The sequence below is a fragment of the Dermacentor variabilis genome, chromosome 9 (assembly GCF_050947875.1).
Source record: "Dermacentor variabilis isolate Ectoservices chromosome 9, ASM5094787v1, whole genome shotgun sequence".
Lineage (NCBI taxonomy): Eukaryota > Metazoa > Arthropoda > Arachnida > Ixodida > Ixodidae > Dermacentor > Dermacentor variabilis.
This window is the reverse complement of record NC_134576.1, coordinates 67060301-67075360: the sequence shown is the minus strand read 5'-3', so window position 1 is coordinate 67075360 and position 15060 is coordinate 67060301. Positions and strand designations below refer to the sequence as shown.

General features: G+C 46.4%; 1 protein-coding gene across 1 annotated transcript in view; it reads right to left on the bottom strand.

Moving 5' to 3' along the window:
• The window catches only part of LOC142592774 (P protein-like), a 37764-nt gene extending 29582 nt beyond the window's left edge, over positions 1 to 8182 (bottom strand). The window contains exons 1-3 of the mRNA XM_075704440.1: positions 7862 to 8182; positions 2369 to 2642; positions 539 to 620 (exon numbers count right to left, since the gene is read on the bottom strand). Of these exons, the coding sequence (XP_075560555.1) occupies positions 539 to 620; positions 2369 to 2642; positions 7862 to 8151 (646 nt within the window). The 5' untranslated portion in view covers positions 8152 to 8182. The remainder of the gene's footprint in view (positions 1 to 538; positions 621 to 2368; positions 2643 to 7861) is intronic.
• Between the last annotated feature and the right edge of the window lie 6878 nt (positions 8183 to 15060).

Here is a 15060-nt window from a genome sequence, read left to right as displayed (position 1 = left end):
AATTATGCATTTTCATTTCATGAAGTGACGGCCACCTCATTGAGCTTGCTCAAGGGTGAGCGTTGTGGTATTGGCAAAGGCAATTTTCGAAGTATCTGGTGCAGCTAAAAACAAAACACCTGGCATAACCCTTCACGTAGAGTAGCCGTAGATGTCAGCATGTATTCAACCTCGCCATCGCAACTACTCAGTTATTGCAACTTTTACGATAACACCTGCCGATTTGGGGATTTATGGAACCCGAAAAAATGCCTAGGCTGGTGAACATAAAGCAAGTCCCGCTATTCGATTGAGATTTCGCAGTTCCTAGGTATAGATTGTTGAATTTTGTACAATGAACCAACATTGACGCTAAACTAAGCACTAAGAAGCCTTCTGTGCATGTTCTGCGAATTTCCGAGGTTGACAGCAAGCTTTATCATGCTAAGCCAATGCCTTGAAGAGGCAGTTTTGGCTCCTAGCAATAACAAGAGCGACAAGCTCCTAGACGTATGAAGGCGCAAGGTGAGAAATTCGCGAGTGTTGGTCCAAAGGATACGGTGCGATCCACGGCCACTGCTGACGTTGAACTGGTAGGTCTTGGTATGTTCGCCGGCTTCGGGAAATATGCCCATTAGGACCTGCAAATTACAGGCCGTTTAAATACCATTCTGTTTCGCTCATCCAAATATCGCCCAGTCACCATCATTATTTCTCAGTAAGATTGGCTGAGCATTTGCGCCGCTTCACGCACTGAAGCTGCCGCATTGACAAATTGTTATTTACGGACCTATCGGCTGAATTGTGGGCAATTGCATGTTCAACATTTGAGCCTTAATTTACTCGGAATTAGCTTGTCTATACTCCAGTCATCCTACACCTGTGTGATTGAAGAACTGTGGAGTGTCATCGCGTGGCAATACCCATCAGCGCTCAGGGAATCAATGCATGCTGCGCGTGGTTATAGAAGATGCAAAAGTATGGCGCAGACATTCTGCAGCTTTATTTTCATAGCATGGTCTGAAAAAGTTAGCAGTAAACGTTATCAGCTCCGATTGTGAAAAGTAACGTTTCAATCGGGCTCAGAATACGTCGTGCTCTCAGTTATGCGCGAAACCACGTCTTGCACCTAGCACAAAATTGATATTGTTTTAATGAAAGTTGCCCTCTGAGCTTGCCAACTGAAGTGGACGGTAGATTTTATTGCATAATGAATAATTTGCAATACTTGTCGTTCACCTAAAATTAATCATTTCCGATACTTGTCGTCCACATAAATTGTTGAGCCCGACTAATATCCTAGCAGTGCATGTCGAGAGGAGACTAGATGCGGATCATCTCGCACTGCGCAGTAACTGTACGCCCCCGTGTGGCACGTATAACGCACTCTAACTGTGCATAAATAACTAACACGAGCAATATTGACCATGCTTGATTTACGTGACACTATACTTCCGATATTCTCTTTCTTCCATTGTTCTTTGTTTTTTTGCGTTTGTTTGCCACTGCGGTTCACTTTTAATGAGTCATCCAGCCCTTCACCGTACTGCAGGACGTGCCAGTGTCCTAACCCCGCATGCTTTAGAATATTAAGAGGTAAAATTTGTGTAGTTTTCTACGCGAGCGGAAAAAATTTTCCAATAGAATAAATGGTTGTGCCGCTGAGGCATGTCTCTGCGGCAAATAGCCCAGTTCTGCAAGTTGGCAGTGCAGAGTTACTGCCTGAGCATTCCTTGCAAATGATAAGTGCGTGTCGACTTGACCCCCGGCTAATAAACACGATGTCAGTTTCAGATTAACAAAGGAGCTATCCTCTTTTTGTCCGACGATACGGGTTTAGGTTTCTTTTTTTCTGGCTGCTTCCGACCACTGACCAGTAAATTTTAACCATTTAAAAGCCACTGTGATATATGTGCAATTGCTTTCACTACTTCTGCGTGACCGTAGTTAAGGTTATGCAAGTTTGATTTCTATAAATGGTTTAAGACGATCTCGAGTATGCATCCTTTCTTGCAACTTTTGCTCCGTACTTTGTCAGCAACACCACTAGCGTCTGAGCCATGACGTTCCCGACTGAAAAGTAGCTGTCGGAGGACGTTCGTTAACTAAATGAGAATTTGTAGCAGAAGAATTTGTATGTGGCTTGTTCATCTGGTTTCGAACTGTTTGTTACTGTACCTTCTCTACATTCAATATTATCTCATTTTCTGGCTCACAAGCAAACACACGCAGAACTCTGCCTTCAAGGGGGCATGGAAATTTAAAAAATTCTTTGTAACTGATGTGCAAAGGGCACGAGGGCGAGCATTAGTTGCAAATGAATTCCTTCCGACTAGCACAGCTTGCAATACATTGAGAACTAGTAAACTCTCTCTGCCAACCATCTCACCACAGCAGCCAGCAGGGCGACCACGAGGAAGGACTTCTTGACCACGTGTCCCGCTTGCTTGAGTCGCTCGATGCCACCGAGGCCGCACGAAGAGCCAGCGGCACCTTTCTTCGACGGCGGGCAGAACGGGTCTAATAGCTCGTCGTCGCTGAGGCACGATGAAGGCGAGCCGCTGGGAAGGCGCCGTCGCATCGATGATGGAACGCCACGGGTCAGCGGGGTCTTCTCGTCCGACGACGTAAAGCAGCCGCCATCCGGACCCTCTGGGCTCGCGCTGCGCGTTGATAGTAGGCAGGGCCTCACTTTCGCAACCAACCATCGGTGGTGTAGTAACGAAGCGCTAACCCCAAACAGCAATAACAGACTTTGCATTGCGGTGCACCCATGTTAACGTTTCCTTCTTTACTGAGACACTGTAAAGAGAGGTTGGCGCGCGAGTACGGCGCGGGCTGGGTTCTTGAATGCTTGGTACATAGAACACAGAGTTCAAACCTTACAACATATAAATATGCAAAATGCAGTCAGGCCGAAGTTGCGTTACGACATAGAAGTCGAAAATACCGCCAGATTACACAGTCACAATTAAAGCAATAATGCGAACAACATTATCACGTAAATAAGAAACGCTCAAGCAACGGTGATAACGGCAATAATATCACACATGCTACCTGACAGTAAAAATAACGAGTGCTCTAATAAATGAAACAATTTCCATGCTTGATTAACGCCCAATAAAGTCACCGACATCGAGAAATTCTTTAGCGCTATTAAGAATGAGCTTTAACTCGGGGGCTCTTATCTAAATACATGACAAAGTAGAAATCGCTTTCTTCGGCAACCGCCGCACCAAATTTGATTAGATTTGTAGCATTAGAAATAAAAAGGTGAAACTTGGTGACCGTTTTTACGAGATTTTAAAAGCCGCAATCTTCAGGAAGCTGAGCTAGGCTTACAACTAACTTAGCAATGAAAAACAATATAACCATTTTGTAAATTGCATGTAACACTAAACGTAAAGCGAACAAAATTCAAGTATTACACATTGCTCTCGAATGCACCAATAAGGGAGTACGACTCTTGCATAAGCATCGTTAACAATGCAACACACTCACTTACGCTATAAATTGATCAATCACGAGTATCCGCTTTGCATGCTCTAACGGAAGCAGTTCACAGAATTACGATACCGGTACTTAGTAGACAGTGACCAATTTGTAAATGTTGTGCTTCTATATTCTCTACACCACAATTCCGCTTCCAACAGTCACTAGAAGTTAACATTTTCTCACAAATCCAATACATTTCATTAAGATCGGCCGAGTGGTCACCACAGACACGCGTTCCTGCGTTCCACATGCATTTCAACAGGCCGCGTTCGAGTTGGGCCCGAGGTCATTCGGCTCACAACTGTAGCATTAAAGGGAAACTCCGGCGCTGTTAACCATATTAGGAAATCGTCATTTTCCAATGCCATTGACAGTCCTTTCACCGGTAAGGTAATTAAATTTCATGACAAATTCATCAATAACATTAAATAAACCAATAAACGAGATGCAGAGACCGAAAGCACTAGCTCATTCGGCACGATGACGGCACGATGAGTTGATGACGTCTGATCCTACACTACAATAATGTAAACACGCAGTACACGTGGCGCTGACGCCGAAGAAACAAAGCTGATGAAGTCTCCTAACGACACAAGGAGCTTTTACAGAGTTTCCGAACTAGACGGCGACGATTTCAGTAGCAGTGGTGGTGTAGTCTCTCATGTCACAAATACAAGGTGGCCAATGGAAAGTCATGAGTCGGGAACGCAATCAATCTAAAATTCAGTTTCAGGAAAACTAAATGACTTGCAGCCGTATATTCTGGCACATATAATCAGAGTGCAAAAGGGAACATATACTCAAAATTTTATAAATATCAGTAGACATCGAGAAATCGCGGGAGTTGCCTTAAGGCGCCCTCTTGCACTGCTCTTATTAGCTACGGCCCCAAGGATTTCTTCAGACAGGAGCCGTAGCCACACATTGACCATAGTCAACTGTCAATTATGTATGTCATGGCATGTACTGTAACACTCCACGTCGCTTTAAGCAATAATAGAGAACGCGGCGGAAAGTCCTGAAGAAATTTCGCCTATCGCTGAGCGGCCTAGTCGAGCGCACTAAGGGCGCACTTTCGACCGTTTCAACGATGGCCTACGTCAAAAGATGCTGATCGGCTCTCCGGTGGGTGCTCGCGCGATATTAAAAAAAATCGCAGGGGTTTTAGCACATTCGAAATCTATCGATTTATTTCAAACCTGCACAGTGCATGAGCGACGCTGTAATGGAAGGTTGTGGGTTAATTTTTACCACGTGGGCTTTTACGAAGTCTATGCAAAGAACAGTGAATTGGACGAGTTAGTCTAAGGTGACGGTGTGATTTTTGCGACAATATAAAAAAGAAGGAAGGGTTCGTTCTTTTGATAACCCTTCCTTTTGCCGATCAGTGCATCATGCTGCAAAAATCACGCCCTGAAAAAAAAAAGGCACAGTACACTAGGGTTTCGCTTTCCGCCCCAATCTGAATGCGGTTTCGATGGCTGGGATGGAACACGCGACCTCCTGGTCAGCTGCGAAACGCAACAGGCACCAAGTCACCGCGACGAGTCCGTCCTTACTATGTGCCACTATGCATATTCACTATGCTATGCACTATCCAGTAGGCATACGTGCCACTAAACTAGGGCCACAGCGACTGCGTTTACGAGCATTGGTGCACCCACAGAGCACGTTAAATAGTCTAGCAAGCTGGACTCAGCACCACAAGCGGGGTCGCTTCGCTACTGTAGTGCTTTGCTGCATTCGCAAATTGCCATTTCGCGTAGTTTGCAACCTGCCAGCAACGGCTGAGCTTTGAGCTTTGGCGATGATGGAAAGGCCGAGAAAGCGCACACGCCATAATTTTTTTCGAGCAAGCAGAGAGAGAGAGAGATAGAGGTGATTAAGGAAAAGTAGAAAGGGCAACATATCGAAGCTCGGTTGGCTACCCTGCACAGGTGAAAGGGTATAGCGAAATATGGAAGAAGGCAAGTTCACAGTACTTAGAGATATATGTACAGGTGCGAGAAAAAAAAGAATGGGAAACCTGGAACTGTGGCCGAATAGATCAGTGTGCCTTCAATCAGGCTGGGAAAACAAACCGTGTATCTTCCCAGGCCGACGCTCGCCGCCTGATCACTGATCTCTACCGTGTTCTTTTTATTCCTGTATCGAAGCGCCGTACGCAGCTTCTGGTGTTGAACAGTTGCTTTAGCATAGTATGACTGACAGCGTTGACGTTTCTGCCGGTCGCACGCGTTACACACACCTCCCTGACACAGACGAGTGCAGCTAGTGTAGCTATGCTATCAGTGCCTTCCCGATAGCGAGTGTTCAGCATTAGAACTGCAAATGGGCAGGTAAAAGGAAAAGAATGGTGATAAGTGGTGGTGAGCCCCCGCTGGCGCGAATGAGTAATCCAATTTGCAGCTTCCCCTTGAGGCTCTTAAAAGGCACGCAATGGGATATGATGTGGTCAGAGCTTCCGTTTTGTAATTACTTTTGTCAGTACCTGTACATTTTAATGAGTGTAATATCAAGAACAGTCAAATAAGCAGAACCTAACTGCAGAAAGCGAGCATTCCCTATAGTAACTATTTGATAATGCACGTTAACATGAACAAAAGTCAATATTGTACGTGTGTGCGCTTATCTCGTTAGATAACACCAATGCCTTCCGCTTATCGGGATTTGGAGCTCTTCCGTTACACGCTGCTGCTTCCCCACGTGGAGCGCAAGACAAGCTGCACGAGATGAAATCAGTTGACTGCGCAAAACACGAAAATGACACGAGGAGGAATAGTGGTCGTGCCACCACGTGACAAAGGCGCGCTGGCAGGCGGCTCGAAACTGTTGTCACTCGTACTGAACATTCGACAGCTCCGACCGTGTTTACGCGACGTCTTGACGTAGCGACACGCGTAGAAGGGACCAGAAAAGCCAGAAGAGGAGGAGGAGAAAATTACACAATTTCTTTCCTTAGCAAGTTACCTTAAATTACACTTCCTTCCTCAGCAAGTTACCTACAGTTTTCCGCATGGGATATCTGGGTTTCTGGCCTTTTTGTGTGTCATTCTTTAAGCTATAGGACAGTATAGAAAATGCTAGGCGATCCCGAAGGTGCATCGAAAAAATTCAGCAGCCCCACGCTCCACGCACTCTTATCACACGAGGAGCGAAGCGATAGTGCGCCCTGCACAGTGACGCCGTTCCATATTGAAATCCGACTTTTTCAGCAAAGCACTGACTTTCAGCAAAGGGGGGCTTTAATCATGCTCTAACTTTGACTGTCAGTGGTGGTTTAGGGCCCTCTTGAATTGTAGTAGCGGTCAAGTGACACCGGCAATATTTTCAAGATTTCCGCACATGTGAAAATTTGCCTCCAAATTGGCAATGCTCATAACCGCAGCAGAACCTATGTTTATCAAGCTTGACCTATCAATGGAACAAAATGTCAAATGAGATACTTGTGAGCGCGGCTCCGCAGCCAGAACACATTTCTCTATTTAAGTGGTAGCATTTCACTGCTATTGAATCTACTAATGACTGAAGTAACATACTGCGTTTTGACAAAGCCTGCCGAAGGTCCCGCTATAACCGTGCTCGCCTTTACAAAGAGCCACTAATAAATGCTGGTCACAGTATACGGGTGACGAACAACTGCCTTCTCCGAGCGTTTGTCACCACTGCCCGCTGATTAGCATGCACCATTGTGCGATAATTGTGTACTGTAAAAAACACACCGGCGTTTGTGTTGTTTTTTGACAAACTGGTAAATTACTCTGAATGGAGCCATTTAACGTCTAGAAACCTGATGGCGGGTTACTTTGGAGGCCGTAGCGGAAGAATCCAGAGTAATCCTCCCCTCGTACGGTTTCGTAACCTGCGCGTTGATCTAAAATCTAAATACGCGAGCATTCACAGATTTTATATGCTGGTGCACTTACGCGCCAAAAAACCCCCACCTTATAATGAGGCGCATAGTACTGGGGGGCTACGGAAAAAAAATCAGCGTTGGGTTCTTTAACGTGCACGTATAGATTTAAATACGAGAGCGTTTCTCGGACATGCTCCCCATTGAAATGCAGTCGCCGGTGTCAAAACCGAACCCACGACCTGGAGTTCAGCAGCGCAATGTCATGGCCACAAATGCATCGCGGCTGGTTGCTTCTACGTATCGACGTCGTAAGAAAATGTGCCCTAAGCAGCCGGGGATCGAACCGCAGACTTTTTGCTCGCCAGCGCCGTGCCACGACCACGGAGCTTCCTCGGCCGGCTGAACAGTTGCCCCTATAGACCCTTCAACATGGTGATAACGTTGCAGTGAACTAGAAGAAGACCGCGAATTAGAACGCGAGACCACGGGCGGGCGAAAGCATGGCACACTATACAAGAAGCCACGACTGACCTGTCGACCCTGTGGACGGACCGCCCCCTCTTCTTCCTGGTGGGTACGGCGGTCGAAGCCGCGCTGCCGTAGTCGACCGTCGGGGCGCTGACGCCCGAGGACAGTGCGGCCACGCTTCTGGACATCGCAACGTCCACGCACTGCTTGTTCCCGCTGTCGCTGTCCAGACGTGCGAGGCTGCGCTTGAGGGACCAGAAGGACGTCCCGGCAGGAGCCGCCATTGCAGCTGCAATGGCGTGCTTGTTGTAGTAGCTAGGGTCGTTCCCCAACTCTTGCCGTGCTCCTGCCATTCGATGCGTTCAGCCGCCGGAGGGTGCACTGACAGCCGATCCGGCCACGCGGAGCATCCCGCGGAAAACGGCACGCGAGAACTACGCATGCGCAAAGTCTGGGACGTGCGCGATTACGCTATTATCGCAGTTCATCGCTTGCGCTGCTAAAGCAGCTAAAGGCGTTGGAGCGGCGTAATCGCCGTGCAATGGTGTTTTTGAGGCCAAGCGCGAAGGAACAAAATGCGAAGAACCTACGTTCTATTTCGTTGTTGCGATAAAGTAATGATCGGTGCTGCGTAGAAGGGACATGTATAGTGTGCAAATCAGATCTTCAAGAATAACGCTTGAGACTAGGCTGGCTCATTAAATGAACACGCAAAGGTACATCATTGGAGCAGTGCGGCCCGATGAGGCTCAAACGAAGCAAGCATCAACTTTATGGAACAATCGCTAGAAATAGATTTTTTAATTTATCAAAGCGATGCATTCTTTGCGAACACCCCTGTACTTTACTGAACATGAACATTAAGTACTGATGCTGTCAGGCTGATTAGCTGGTACATAATATAATAATTAAAAGCTTACGATGTGTCACTGATGGTGGGATTGAACATCCGTCTACCAGCATAGCAATCCAGTGAAATAAGAGACAGGCAGTAATATCTTTTTTTTATTTTCAGAGTTCGACATCACATACACGTACACCATAATAGAGGTTTATATAATTTCTGTTGAACCCCACGGGTTAAAGTACCCAGCTATTGATAATGATGATAAAGTTCCTTTTGACATGATTATGGTAACAGGCCTTCAGTGCATATGGCGCTCCCGTATGGTGCGATATCATTGCGGTCCGGGCAGACGGCCTTCGCGTATGTGATTCAGGGAAGCTATTTCATTGTTATCTGATGTCGAAAACTAATACCTATGTATGTATCTTAACAGTTTTCTATTTATTTATTAGTAGCCTAAAGGCTAGGAGACACAGAGGAAAGTGGTACGTGATCACATAGTAAATTAGATGGGAAACAAAACGGAGACCAAATATAAGTTTTTAATATACAGAGATAGCTAGTAGGGTACATTAGGAAAGTATAAACACAATGTCAAAGTAACAGCTCAAGTAAAAAGTATTTATGACAGAGATTTGGCTGCAAGTGCTCGAAAGCAAACAGGGCCTTGAATGCAGGTGATTGATCCGGGAAGGCAATTCCATTCCTTATAAGTACGCAGTATGAAAGAGCCAAGGCATGTTTTCGCAGGGCAAGGTGCCATACCGACCTTCTTACCATGCTAGATGTGTGAAGGCATGCAGGATGGTTGGGGCATTAGGTGAGAACGTAGTTGTGGAATTTGATAATAAACGTGAAACAAATACAGGCTAAAATGCTTGCGGCGAGAAGCAAGTGGAGGGAGTTCGAGTGTTTTCATTTCAGTGAAATCCCTATCCCTACCAACTGTGCGAGGACAGTAGGTAGGGATAAACCTAGCGGTGTTATTCTGGACTCAAGTTTTGTTCTGAGTAGTGTTTTGTAGAGAAGTAGTTTGAGGGAGGAAGGAGCAGAGAAATTTCGACGGAGGTAACTTAGTATGGGGTTAGCATTGTTAATTTTGATAATGATGTGCAGAGTCCAGTTTATAGTTGATGTTATGTTCACGCCGAGATAACGGTAGGAAGCAACAGACTCTCAGATAACATAATTGAGGAAACAACAGGAGGAGGTAGATAAGGTTAGATTTACACGCACAACTTTGCATTTGTTTGGATTTAGTTGCATAAGCGATGTGTCACACCCGTTACATATGGCCTCAACATCAGTTTGAAGGGCGTTAGTGCCGTTATATTTTTGGCAATTTGACGGAAAATTACGCAGTCATCAGCAAGTAAATGAATGTTACAAGAGCCGCAATCAGACAGGTCGTCAATAAATATTAGGAATAGGAAGGGAGCAGGAGGGGACCCTGACGGAAATTCAAGAAGGTCAGGTTAACCATACCGCTGTGAGGGACTAGGAGCAGATTAGCGCATGGGCTGATTGCCATATGATAAGGCCGAGCAGCGTCGCTGAAAGCTGGAAGGTGAAAGCGTCAGTAGCGACCGGCGTGTCTTGGAGTGTAGCAAGCATAACAAATGGGACGATTGCCACGTGTCCTCCAAGGATTGCTGACTCGCGGCCCAGTCCCAGAGCAGTAGGAGCGATTGCTGTAGGGTCGAGAAAGGCGGCAAAGGAGACCTACCCACCACCTCCGCATACCTACGATGCGCAGCCACAGAATTCTGGTGGAGGGTAACGGGAAGAGCTTGAGCGACCTCTACGACAATGACACGGTGGAGCATTAGTGGCATACGAGAGCGCGGCACCTGAGTGAAGAGGACAAAGGAAAGTTGATGGGAAACTTCCTCGTGCAAAAAGTGTTTGGTCTTCAGAAGCAATGGGGTTGCCGTGTCGAGGTACGTTGCTCCTCAACTGTTGCAACTCATCGTAGCTCTAACATAAGGTGACGACTTCAGAAACGGTGCGCCGACACCTGGCCAGAAGCATCTTGATCGCGCCGTCATCAATTCCTTTGAGAATGCGCTAAACTTTATCGAATTCGGCCGTGGCGGCGTTGGCACGTTTACAAAGGTCAACGGCTTCTTGAATGTAACTTGTAAACGTTTCTGCAGCCTGCAGTGCTTGGGCGCGCAAGCGCTGCTCGGCGCGCAGTTTGCGGACAGCAGGTCGACCAAACACTTCACTAAATAACATTTTCCAAGTTGACCATGTCGGGGTGTCGCTTTCTTTGCTATAGAACCAGAGTTGGGCAACGCTAGTAAGATAAAATATGACAGTGATCAACATCGCGGCGTCGTCCCACCTCATATGTGTGCTGACTCACCCGTAAGATGCACAACAGTCCTCCACGAGGATAGCTATAGGGGCTTGTTGGTACAGCATATGTCCTTTTGTTGTAGCGTAAGCTGAATAAGGACAACAGAAAGGCACATCTGACACACAGCGCTAACTCGCGAACTAGCGTTGTGTGTGTCAGATGTGACTTTCCGTGGTCCTTGTTCAGCTTACGCTGCAAGAAAGTAAGTCACTCCTCCACGTCGGTGTCATTTGTATCACTGAAGACCTTCGGGGAACCCAGGTGCAGATGACGGACAGAGCTGAAGGCACCAGCGGGTCTGTGTTGTCGGTCATGAAGGGCGGAAGCGCTCGCGTACGAGGCTCCATGGTGCAACTCCTCGTGTAAAACACCTCTATGAATCACGTCGTAAGATGTAAGCCAGCGCTGCAGGTCAGTGTCATTTGTACTACTGAAGACTTTCGGATCACGTTGCCGGGGAATTCTGGTGCAGATGATGGACTGGGGCGGAGATACCAGCAACAGAGCGAGCCAGCGTTGGCGATGCTGCTGTCCGGAGGCGCGTCTTTTTCTTAACATATATATATATATATATATATATATATATATATATATATATATATATATATATATATATATATGATTGTGTTAGCATTACCATTCTCACCGATTCCACGTCTTCATAGAAGCTTTCAACTTACTGGTCATCATGACTTAATGTAGGCGTTCAGACCTGTACGACCTTCAATTTCTGCCTCTAATTAAGTTTCACAACGAGACTTGCCCCACTCTCGTTAACGCTATGGAATTCCTGTATGTTACCAGCTGTATCCTTATTCAGGAATCCGACTCACACTTCTCGTATCTCCGCTAAGCCTCGGTAGTACAGGATGTGCACGCTTTTAAGCACTGTATATGCTTCATTTGTCCTGCTAATTCCTGCAATAGCACTGCTAGACTCGCCTCACTAGATAACGCTCTAGCGTTAAACGTTGCCAGGTTCAAATTCTAATGGCGGCCTGTCCGGAACCAGGGATTCTTAGTACCCTCTGCTGCGTCGCAGGTCTGACCGCCACCGTGGTCAGTTGCTTCGCAGCTGCTGGGGACTGAGGGCCGGGGTTTGATAGTTGTATTCATATAGGAGGTTGTGGCCAAGTACTGCAACAGGGTGGCCAATCCTGCTCTGGTGAGGGAGTGCGTTACCGGTTCTCGTCACCGTGATCAGGCCGCACTTAAGGACTGTTACTGCAGTTTTATCAGCACGCGGATTATATTCTTTTTTTTTTAATCGGGTGGAAAATTGCGCGCAACCGGGATTCGAACCAAGTTCCTTTTGCACGCGAGGCGGTTGTAGAATTGGGTAGAATTGAACATGCTCTCAAGAACGGAGGAAGCCTAAAAGCAGTGAAGAAATACTAGGAGTAGGCAAGAATCAGATGTCTGCGCTAAGTGGCAAAGCCGGTAATATCATTATTAATATTGATAAGATAGTTCAAGTGGCTGAGGAGTTCTTTAGAGATTTATACAGTACCAGTGGCACTTACGACAATAATGGAAGAGGGAATAGTCTAGAGGAATATTAAATTCCCCAAGTAACGCCGCAGGAAGTAAAGGAAGCCTCGGGAACTATGCAAGGGGGGAAGGGAGCTGGGGAGGATCAAAAAACAGCTGATTTGTTAAAGAATGGTGGGCAGATTGTTCTAGAGGAACTGGCCACCCTGTGTACGCTATGCCTCATGACTTCGAAAAATTATATACCGATCAGCTTATTGCCGGTTGCCTACAAAGTATTTACTAAGGTAATCGCAAATAGAATCAGGAGCACCTTAGACTTCTGTCAACCTTGGGACCAGGCAGGACTTCGTAAAGGCTACTCAACAAGAGCATTCTCACATCATGAACAGCAGTCTGCCATTATCCCTCAACAGAAAAGTGCATAATAGCTGTGTCTTGCCAGTACTCAACTACGGGGCAGAAACCTGGAGGCTTACGAAAAGGGTTCTACCTAAATTGAGGACGATGCAACGAGCTATGGAAAGAAGAATGATGGGTGTAACGTTAAGGGATAAGAAAAGAGCAGATTGGGTGAGGGAACAAACGCGAGTGAATGACATCTCAGTTGAAATCAAGAAAAAGAAATAGGCATGCGCAGGCCATGTAATGAGGAAGGAAGATAAACGATGGTCATTGAGGGTTATGGACTGGATTCCACTAGAAGGGAAGTGTAGCAGGGGGCAACAGAAAGTTAGGTGGCAGGCTGAGATAAAGAAGTTTGCAGGAACAACATGGCCACAATTGGCACATGACCGAGGTAGTTGGAAAAGTAAGGGGGAAGCCTGTGTCCAGCAGTGGGCGTAGCCAGGCTGCTGCTGCTGCTGCTGATAATTAGCATTCCCAAAGTGTAAAAAGGTGCAAGTGAATGAAGTGTGAGAAAACGGTGAAGCTATACACAGACACACACACACACACACACACACACACACACACACACACACACACACACACACACACATATATATATATATATATATATATATATATATATATATATATATATATATATATATATATTCACTTACACTTTTTCCCACTATGAGAATGCTAATGGTACGTAGTGAGAAATACCTATATAAATACACCGATAAAATTGCGCAGATACAACGCGCATATTGAAATCTATGCGAAATGAAGCTGAAATATATATTTTCAGATTTTATTGCGGCCTCCTTGGCGTAAAGTAAACTGGCGTGCGCCCGTGCTACGCCATGTGAAACGCACGCGATGATCATCTCGATGAGCTAGTTGCATGACAGAAGTCATGACAGAAATATACGTGAGCTTGTGGCCTGACTTACATATCGTAGGTTAGTACATAGTCTTCAGAAATACTTAACGAGGCTTTCCATTTTTACAGTTATTCAAGGGTTGTCAGTGTTTTCGCCCTTGGAGAACGCTGACAGGAGTTGCCCAGGGACTGTGGGTTGGAGCGGTCAAGTAGCCGTACTCCACTTCGCATGCGCTGAAGTTGAATTTTCACCACTGCGTGAAGCGCCATCCCACGAAGCTGTTGATTGGCCGCCTAAACTGGTTGTGCGCGGGGATAGCGACATTAATTACGCCTTGCTCTTTTGACTTGTCTCATTCTTCTCCGGTGCCGTCACCGATGGTGCGGTCTTCTTCACACCGTCTGGCATGTCTATGAGTCGCAAGGCCGTTCCACTGCCTTTCGCAACTCTTCACATAGCCACCGCTTCTGCAATATTTTTCTGCGCAATCCCCTTTCTGCATCTGTTACGTTCTTTGTCGGTGAATGTGTCGGTCGCATGGAACACCTCGACTCTTCATTCTTCGTCAAAGTGCAAGACGAATATTGCCACATTGACTCCAATGAACCACATGCGCTTTAAACTCTTGAAGGGTCGTCGAGTGACATGTTCTACAGATCCATCACCGACACGCTAACCTCAGCCGAACACTCCGAGCTTCTACACCACTTTGCAAGCTCGTTCGATGTTTCTCAGCCGTTGGAAGTCACGCACTGCACTAACACCGGGTTAGACAAGCCGTTGCGTCAAAGACTGCACCGCGTCTCTGCCGAAGAGCGTCGCCTCATTAAGGACCAAGTCGAAGATATGCTACACCGTGGCGCTATTCCACCATCCCACAGTCCCTGAGCATCTCCTGCCACTCTCATTTGCAAGAAGGGCGGGTCTACTTGTGTTTACGTTGACTACCGTCGAATAAGTAAGGTAACGCGCAAAGGCGTCTATTTGGCGCGCATTGATGCTGTCCTTAACAGCCTTCAAAGAGCTGAATACTTGTCGTGGCTAGACTTGTATTCTGGCTATTGGCAGGTTTCGATGGCGGAAGCGGATCCCCAGAAAACTGCATTTACTGCTCCTGACGGCCCATATGAATTCAATTTGATGTGATTTAGATTTCGCACCACGCCTGCCACGTTTGAACGATTCATGAACCATACTTTGGCGTACTCAAGTGGCCTATGTGTCTACGTTACCTCGACGATGTAGTTTTCTCTTCTGATTTTCCTTCTCAGTATACATGTTTTGACAT